Here is a 9,652-nt window from a genome sequence, read left to right on the forward strand (position 1 = left end):
TGAGCTATCCGGCTCCTAGCCATTTCTTCTATTCACTTTTCTTGCCTATATATGGAGCACCGCCGTCCTTCATACGGCAAACATTTTTACATCATAGAAGGGAAGTTTATATAGCGTTCCACATTCTATTTGTGACGTCATAGGAGTCGTTGGATAGGATTTGGATGAGGTAGGAAGGGGAACAGGATAATTCTCAAAATTATCTTATTTTCTTTTATTATTTTTATAATTTGGGATAATGTCCCAAAGAGTTGTCGGTGGTTGAGGCTATATTAAATGAGGCTATTTTAAGGGGAGTTCGCTGGACTCCGAGTACCCTGTATTACTTTTCCTGCCCCAACACATATCAACGACCCCCTGTAATATCATTCCCCTCAACGGTGAGCCTCCAGATAAATCTTTTCGTTGTAAATCAAGCCCCCTAATTATTATTATCATTTCAGTCGGACCCCTCATGTCTCCCCCCTTTTTGCTTATTTAACTTCCCCCCTTACTTTTTCTTTCTTTTTTCGTGCTACTTCATTCTTTTTTTTGTATTATTATTATTCACCGGTGTGTCGCGAGCTGGCTGGCCTTACCCCCCACCCTGGATTACTTATAAGAAAAGGCCGAAATTGTCTTATCTGAACTTGATGTAAAAAAGTATTGGAATATAGAATGTTCAATCAGCCGTAACCACGAGCAATCATTTTCAAGCTCCCATCCCCCTTTATCTTTCAGGTCACGGCCCCGCAAATTTATAGAGATTTTCCCAGTAAAGTTAATATTATATTTCATTCCCGAATATCGGGCCTTCGCCATGAATTAATCTATTTTAATTCCTCGGCCAAGGTCACAATTGGCGCCCAACGTGGGGCTGGCCGCTGTATACGGTACACGCGAGTGTTTACGTTTTTTTTTTCTTTTTGAGGCTCACCGGCGCGAATGAACTCACCGCATTTCAAAGGAGATTAGTATATAGAACTGAAATGAAAATTCAAATCAATCACACCACAATAAATACACCAATTTAAATAGAAATCAACCTCTTGAGTCCCTTTCAATTTCAAGTCAAGATCCAATTTGTCATTCCCTTTCAATTTCTTTTTTTTGCCGTTGTTCTTTGCAATTCACCCCATTTCCGAATTTTTTTTGTTTAATCTTTTTTTTTTCATGGGATTGAAATCCCTCTCGCCCCGATCGTCACCAACCCCTACGGACTAACGGCCCAATTGAATTAGGTTGAATTGAACGGGATAATCCAATAATTATCAAAATAACCAAAATAATTCATTATTTGAGTTCCCCAACATTATCCAAATTTATATATATATATTTTTTTTTCTCTTTCGTTTCTCGTTGCGAATGAGTATTGGTAGGTCTAATTCCCCTGCTGCGAAGGTGCCTTCTCAATACAAAAGCAGATGGTAACGAATTTTTTTTCTTACCTGTTTCTCTTTTTTTTTTTTTCTTTTTGCTTTTTTCTCTCTTTGGTATTATTCATATCATCCGTGCTGCCTGAGGCGCACAAATTGCGTCGATTCTGTTTTCTGGTGTTGCCGAGGGCGCACCGCTTGCGTGTTCTGCTTTTTCGCGCACAGTCGTTCGGGGGTTTCGTTATATTAATTAAAGATAGAGCCCAATTTAATTATGCTTGACCCTCCCCCATCTGATCCCGGAATATCCACTGCCCAAATCACCACCACCACCACCACCACCACCGTCACAACCACCACTGCCACTACCCCCTCGGCTACTGCTTGTGGCCCAATTCACCCCCTTCCCCCTACCATTCATTACGACCCCCTTTCTACCCAAATCGCCCAATACCACAGGGAATTAGAAATACAGTTTGAGTCCCTCACCCCCCGTAGTCAGCTGGTTTTATTAAACACTCTGGGCATAGAAAGTCGCGGTGTTTGAGATGTTATTAAGGATCGATTTGTACGGTTTGAGGTCCGTAAAAAACTCGGGGAACACACGGCCCCCTAGGATGACGAGATTGATTCTATGAGGATGCCTATCACCACCGCCGGTTTTCGCGTTATCCCCGAAGCTGACGGATCGTTTACTCTTCGCCCTTCTGGCACCCTCCGGACGGGTCAAACTATCGGGGCATATCAGGACCACATCAGTTTCGAACAGTCGACAGTTGAACCCTCTTTCACTCAATCCCTTGACCAACCATCCCCTGCCTATCGAGTCACCTTCCGACAACCCCTCATCCCCATTCCCACAACCACTCCCGCTAGTATCCCCCTACCATCTGACCGACCCGCCCTTATCTACCCGAAACCTGCTGCCCCCCACCCCCATCCTACGATTGACCTCCTTACCCCTGAACCTCGTGTACCCATCACATTCCCATCCCAGCAAACCTCTATCTTAGGCGACAACCAATCGTCATCCCCAAACGCCCATTCAACATACCAAGTCGACCACCCTCAATTCCTCCCCACTAGTTCCCGATACTACCCCACTCAGACCCTTCCCTCAAGACCCGTGCATACCCCCAGAAATCCATACGCCATGTACTCTCGGATCCAGGACCCATTAATCCCACCCCCTCAAACCTCCACCCATATGACCACGAACCCCTCCCCTCCTATGGGGTTCCCACAAACTCGTTTCCAGGACACGTATAAGGCCGCCTTCCGTGATGAGACACAATATGACCTGCAAACTCGCGATCTGAGGGTCAGTAACATTTTTAAAAGGGATGGAATTATCTTTTCGGGAACTCGCGAAGAGGATCCTTACAAGTTCCTCGATAGCATCACTTTGTGTTGTAAGTCAAACGGCCTAACCGAGACGGAGACCCTTCGGGTTCTCCCCTCAGCGTTCAAAAACAATCCCCACTCCTGGTCTTTGACAGAACTGCCAAATATCAGGAGTTATGATGATTTTCTAAAAGTGGTTCAACTAATGTACTGACCCCTCGATCAAGAGGAAAGTATCTGGCAGGATATTCATCAACGTTTCCAGGGCGTCGACGAAGATGTAGGGGATTACATTACCAGTCTCCGTAGACTGTTCTCGAGTCTCCACCCCCCACCCCGCTTACAACGACAATTGGGAATTTTAAAATCGCTATTAAATCCGGTTTACTTTAAAGAGATGGGTTGCGATAGATGTACTACCATAGAACAATTCATTGAGGTCGCTAGGTTAATTCAGAGAACCCTGCCAGACACGTCTCGGTATAGACATCCCTCAGCAATCCATAACCCTTCACCTGCCCCTCGTCGTGCCAACCCCGGAATTCGTCATTCTCCCGATACTGACACCCCTCAAAATCATGGCCTCGGCCCCTTCGTCCAGATAACGTCCCCTTAGAACAATATTCCAGAAATCCCTATCTCCCTCCCCCAGATGACACATATCTACCCCGACGTAACGTATTCCCCAGACAGACGAACAGTAACGCCATACCAAATTCACCCCCAAGACAACCAACATACGCCGACGTAACCGGACGAACTTCTCCCCGTCCCACTTCACCCTCCCCACGCCATATCCCACCCCTTATGAGTATTCCCACGAACCCACCACCCATAAACTCAAAACCACCCCCATACCCAGAGTACCTCCACTGTTTCCGTTGCCACCAACCTGGTCATTTCGCCCGCGAATGCCCCCTCAACCCCTACGCCCAACAAGCCTTTTCTCCCCAAGCACCCCCCAATACACCTCAACAGATCCAACCTCCCCGATATTACTCTAACTCTCGCCCTACACAGTCCTACACCCGACCATCGTATGGAACATATCAAAACCAGGGAAACTAAGGAGCGGGGGTGTTAAACCCACACCACCCCCGCGGGATCATCGATTAGCAATACGCCCGTGTTACCGTACCCGACCTGTCCCCCAGAGAACTCCCATCCGACCCACTCCCAGACCCTTAAGCGCACCCTGTCCTGAACCCATTTCCCGTATACCCCCCCAACCACCCCAGACCACCGTATCACCTACACCTGAGCCCACTCCTCCCACGACCTCACGTCCCCCTGTATCACCACCAAGCCCACACCGAAGTCTTTCCCCAGCCCCCACACCCAGTGACCCCCAGGATATCCCCCGTATTCAAGAAACACTCTCAACAGACCCCAGCCCTACCGAACAACCCCCAACTATCCCTGAAACCTCTGTCCTTTCTTCCCCCGGGACCAACCCCGTCCCTGACGACAACCCCAAACTGTTTATCATCACTCTCAATGACCCAACCAACCCCGATTACATCGATTACGAAGACTTCCTCACCCTTACCTTTAATCAACTCCTAGATAACCGCAGATTCGTAGAAATACAATTAGGAAAACGTTCGCTCCGCACCCTGATCGACTCAGGGGCAAATCGATCATTTATCAGTACTAACGCTGGCGTGGACCTTGACAAATACGCCATCGCTACCGGAGAAGAAGTGGTCCTCGGAAACGGCGAAACAGTTCCACTAGCCGGCTGTGGTATTATGAGACTAGCCTATTCCGATCGAGTCCAGCTCATCCCCTTCAGATTATCAAACGCCCTTGCTTTCGATTGCATTCTAGGAATGGATGCCCTCAGCGCGTTAGAGTTTACTCTTGAATGTGGAGACACGCAAACCCCCGATAGTCACCCCCTCAAGCTCACGGCGCAACCCATTAGTGTATGGTATACTTCAGACGGTGAAGGCCCCCCACGGCAACCCCTTAATTTATCCAATCCTCCCCCCTGCGATTTAGCACAATTAGCAGTCGTCCCCGAAGATCAATTAAAAACCCTCCGCGAAGAATTCAAGAGTTGGATAAATCCCGCCCCCGAAATTGCCTCCGTTCGCCCCTTACTCACGATGCATATAGACATCCAAGATCACCTCCCTATCCGTAGCGCGACGCGTAGATATGCCCCCCACATTCTGAAAGCCGCCCAGGAGAAAGCCGCGCAATTATTAAAACAAGGAATTATCGAACCCTCCCAGAGCGATTGGTGTAGCTGGCCGGTGTTAGTTAAAAAACCCGAAAATAGTTACCGGTTATGTATAGATTATCGCCCCCTTAACGCCGTGACCAAACACCTCGCCCTCCCTATGCAGAGTTTCGAAGATTTACTTGATTGTGCCCACGGCGCGGTGTACGTCTCCAAAATTGACGTAAGTCAGGCGTTCCACCATATTCACCTTGGCGATGACAGTAAAGAAAAGACTGCTTTCGCCATCCCTGGACTTCCCCCCGGACTCTTTCAATATAAACGAATGCCCTTCGGACTGAAAAATGGCCCCGCGATATTGCAACTCCTCACCGACATGATTATCCCCACCCAATGGTCAAATAACGTCCGGAAATACGCTGATGATTTCTTGATTTTTACCGGCACCCTCGAAGAACATAAATGGTTTGTGGCCCAACTAATTAAAAGATTGCAAGAAAATAAGTTGACGATTAACGTAGACAAATGTGACTTCTTATGTAACCGATTGAAATTTTTCGGATATTTGTTGACCCCCGATGGATTAGAAGCAGACCCAAATAAGGTTGCCCCTATTACTGATTACCCACCCCCTCGGAATGTAAAAGAGTTGCAGAGATTTCTCGGTATGGTTGGATGGTATTCCCGATTTTTGCCCTCCGTTTCCGATGACAAAATCCCCTTGCTCGGACTGATAGGGAAAAATGTAACATGGACCTGCACTGACGAACACCAGACCGCTTTCGATAAATTAAAGATTTCCCTGAGGACTACCCCCGTTCTAGCCCGCCCCGATTTTTCCAAACCCTTCACCCTTCAGACGGACGCACGTGACATGGCGATAGGAGCGGTGTTGACACAGGAATCGGAGTTTGGATCCGATCCTGCCCACCCAAACTCGTCGACTGGACTGGACCGACCGATTTACTTCGCTAGTAGAGTCCTGACCCCCGCCGAACGAAACTATACTGTGACCGAGAGAGAATGCTTAGCAGTTTTGTGGGCCACGCGTAAGTTTCACCCCTACATCGAAGGAGGGAAATTTACCGTGATAACAGCCCACTCAAGTTTAAAATGGTTGTTAAATTTAAAAAATCCCACCTCTCGAGTGGCCCGGTGGGCATTAGAATTACAGAACTACGACATGACCATCGTTCACCGAAAAGGTTCCCTCCACACCATCCCCGACGCCCTTCCCCGTGTTTGCCTCAATGCCTTCACAGCCCTCGCGTTAATTAATTCCTCCCCGGACAGGTCGTATCAAAAGAAGAAACTGGGCGTACTTACCAACCCCCACAAATACCCTGACTGGACCGTAGAAGATGATGTTTTATATTTCCTTCGCCCCTGCCCTCAAATTGACCTCACTGTCCCTGACCTAAACCGTTGGAAAACCGTTCTACCCCCGGGACTGAGACACGAGACGATACGCGACGCCCATGACAGCCCTTACGCAGCCCATGGCGGAATCGACAAGACGTATCACCGCGTCGCCCTATATTTTTATTGGCCCGGAACCTACCGCGATGTAGCTAAATTTGTCAGGTCCTGTCCACAATGCCAGCGGTATAAGTCGATTCAAACCAGTCCCAAAGGGTTGATGCGGGAGCGAACAACCTCCGAACCCTGGTCCACAGTCGCAGGTGAGATAATGGGCCCATTCCTTCCCTCTAAAAATCACTATCGTTACCTCCTAGTCTTAGAAGATGTTTTTACCCGGTACGTAGAGATCAAGCCCCTTAGAAAAGCCAATGCGAAAAGTATTTGGAAAGTATTCTATGAGACAGTGATTCTACGCTGGGGAAAGCCTCAGTTTTTCCTCAGTGATAACGGCACAGAATTCGTTGGGAAAGAGCTCGCGAAACCCCTCGCCCAATTAGGTATTACCCACATCACCACCCCCCCCTATCACCCCCAATCAAACCCTGTTGAAAGAATCAATCGCTCCCTCAAAGCCATGATAGGCATGGTGACAATCACCGAGATTGGGACCAGCACTTACCCGAACTCGCGTTTGCCCTGAACACATCGATTCATTCCTCCCTGGGTGTCTCGCCCGCATTCCTAAATATGGGTCGCATCCCCCCACCCCCTAGTCCTCTAATTAAATCACCAAATGGCGCCCATAAATGCCCTGATCCCTCTCTCACGGGCCCCTGGAAATTACGACTCGAAAAAATGCACTACTTTTATGATCTCGCGAAAAAATACATGGGTGAAGCTTTCGCGAAGCAAGCGGAGCATTATGACGAAGGCCGACGAGATGAGATTTTCCGGGTGGGTGAATTAGTACTGAGAAGGTGCCGACCCCTATCGCAGGCAGCCCAACACTTCGCTGCAAAATTAGCCCCAAAATACGACGGCCCCTACCAAATTGTTAACATACTTTCCCCTAGCCTATATGACCTCGAAGACCCCCGAGGTAATAGGATATACAAGATACATATTGCCGACCTGACACCCTACCACCTTCGACCCCTTTCAGATGCCGACCAGTGGAAGAGCCCCCTACGGAAGGGGAATATACTCGCCTCCCCTCGACGAGGAAGCTCCCCCACCACATCACCCCTCAGCGGCCTGGAAAGCGCAGGAGGAAATGCTGGTCCAGGCCAGATACGAGATAAGGCAGGAGAGGTGGAGAGCCCAGGCAAAGCCCCAGGAGAAGCTCCAGGCGAAGCCCCAGGAGAAGCCCCAGTCGAAGCCCCAGGAGAAGCCCCAGGCGAAGCCCCAGGAGAAGCCTCAGGAGAAGCCTCAGGAGAAGCCCCAAGAACCGCCCCAGGAGGAACCCCACCACAAGGCCCTGATGACCCCGCCCCCCCCCCAGACGACGACGAGGTCGACCCACGAAACGTCCCACTACCCCCCTCGACGACCCCCTCGACCAACTCCCCATCGCCACCCGACCCCACGACGACTTTGAGACGGCCCCGCAGACTCCCAACCGCTCCCTTAAACACCTGATTAGCGCCCTCGCTCCACTACAGGTTCGCCCGATAACCCCCACCCGACGCCCAACAACTGCACCCTCGACACCCACCACCACCCAAACCTCACCCACCCAGCCCCGCGGGCCTCCTCCCTCACGACCCATCATAATCCTACTACCTTCCCCACGCCGATCCTCACCTGTCCCTGCCCTGATGGCCCTTCGTATCCCTCGACCCAGCTCTTACCAGCCCCCCAAAACGGTCAGACGACACCCCGGCTACCCACAAACCTCCCCCAACCCCCCACAGTCCCCACTGCTCTTCAGTGGATGCAGGAGGTGCCACGGCGACCACTGGGCCAAGGAATGCCCAGTTATGGCTCGTCGTTGTTACTTCTGTGGCCGCTGGGGAGTAGACGTTGCGTCCTGCCCTGACTGTCGACGTCTCCCCTAGAAACAACCCTGGATCGACCTCTCCCCCCCCCCCCTGTTGCGGAAGTGCACCGCCGTTTGTTTCTTTTTTTTCTTTTCTCGCATAATTACGTTGTGTTGCACGCACCCGCTGTACATTGTGTTTACACGCATAATAAAAACCAGTTCTGAACAATCGTGGTATCCTTGATATAAACCCCCCCGTATGGAACGCATGGATGAACAAATTGTTGGGAAAGGAAAGGGTGAATCAGTGTGCCTGTGATGAGTGTGAAGTAGAAAATTTAAATTAAAGAATTAACAGATGATAGCCTTCCTTCCAGCCCTTCGCTCCCGGAGTCAGCCGCAGAAAACCTGGCAGTAGAGTCAAAGTAGGAAAAGGGATCGTATCGTGCAGCATGGGGTTGTGGAAACCCCTTGCATTCTCTACCCCCGGGACAGCTGTGACGAGGCACTTGTTATTTGACCCCTCCACAGCCCCCTAATATACACTTCTTTTCGTAGGAATAATTAGAATTAAGTTAGAATTATAAGAACACGGCAACAGGTTGGGAAACCTGTCCCCGTTGGCTCCCACTCCCAAAAATATTCCTTTCCCTTGCGCCGCGCCCCCCCGCCCTTATCCCTACACTCGCGCCGCTGGAAACGACATCAACGAGAGAAGGAGAAAACGCCGCTTTAACCCGCCGTTCCCCTCGTCACCACACGCGCCGATGGATGGAAAGAAAACCCCCCCATGAAGACGTCACGTACCACGTGACCCCGGAAGAGAAAGAAATCCCGGAACAACGAATAATTGGGACGACGACACCCAATAACGAGTGTCCCCGATTGACCGATCGGTGATAATCGGGGAAGAAGAATAACGAGGATGGGGAAGCCATCACTCGTAATACAGCTGCCCCGTGCGGAACAGAGATTTTGAGGAATTTTTGTGAGAGAATTTTTGTGAGACAATTGTTGTGAGAAAATTTTGAGGAGAGTTCTGAAGAGAATTTTGAGGAGAAATTTGAGGAGAGTTTAGAGGAGAATTGTCGAGGAAGTGTGAGATTAATTGCGAGGAATTGGTGTAAGACGTGTCCGTGGAAAACTCAAGACAGACCCAGGAGTGACGAACGGAGGAAAGGCCATGGTGTGGATTATTTTGTATGTGCTGAGGATCGTTCAGAAAGGATTGGAATAGCCGCAATACCCGTGAGTACCCTGTATTACCTTTCCCCCAAACACATATCAACGACCCCCTGTAATATCATTCCCCCCAACGGCGAGCCTTCAGTTAAATCTTTTCGCTGTAAATCAAGCCCCCTAATTATTATTATCATTTCAGTCGGACCCCTCACTTCTCCCCCCTTTTTGCTTATTTAACTT

At 49.6% G+C, this 9,652-nt stretch overlaps 1 protein-coding gene across 1 annotated transcript; it reads left to right on the forward strand.

The window, feature by feature from the left end:
- Window positions 1–7,411: 7,411 nt before the first annotated feature.
- On the forward strand, window positions 7,412–7,846 carry LOC105272758 (pleckstrin homology-like domain family A member 1). The gene has a single exon (XM_011314984.1). The coding sequence runs from the start codon at window positions 7,412–7,414 to the stop codon at window positions 7,844–7,846; it is 435 nt and encodes a 144-aa protein (XP_011313286.1).
- Window positions 7,847–9,652: the final 1,806 nt, after the last annotated feature.

The sequence above is a fragment of the Fopius arisanus genome, unplaced genomic scaffold (assembly GCF_000806365.1).
Source record: "Fopius arisanus strain USDA-PBARC FA_bdor unplaced genomic scaffold, ASM80636v1 scaffold00268, whole genome shotgun sequence".
Taxonomy (NCBI): domain Eukaryota; kingdom Metazoa; phylum Arthropoda; class Insecta; order Hymenoptera; family Braconidae; genus Fopius; species Fopius arisanus.

What these genes read in the sequence shown, in the direction of transcription:
- LOC105272758 (XM_011314984.1), top strand. Translation starts at nt 7,412, where the DNA reads ATGCCGACCAGTGGAAGAGCCCCCTACGGAAGGGGAATATACTCGCCT.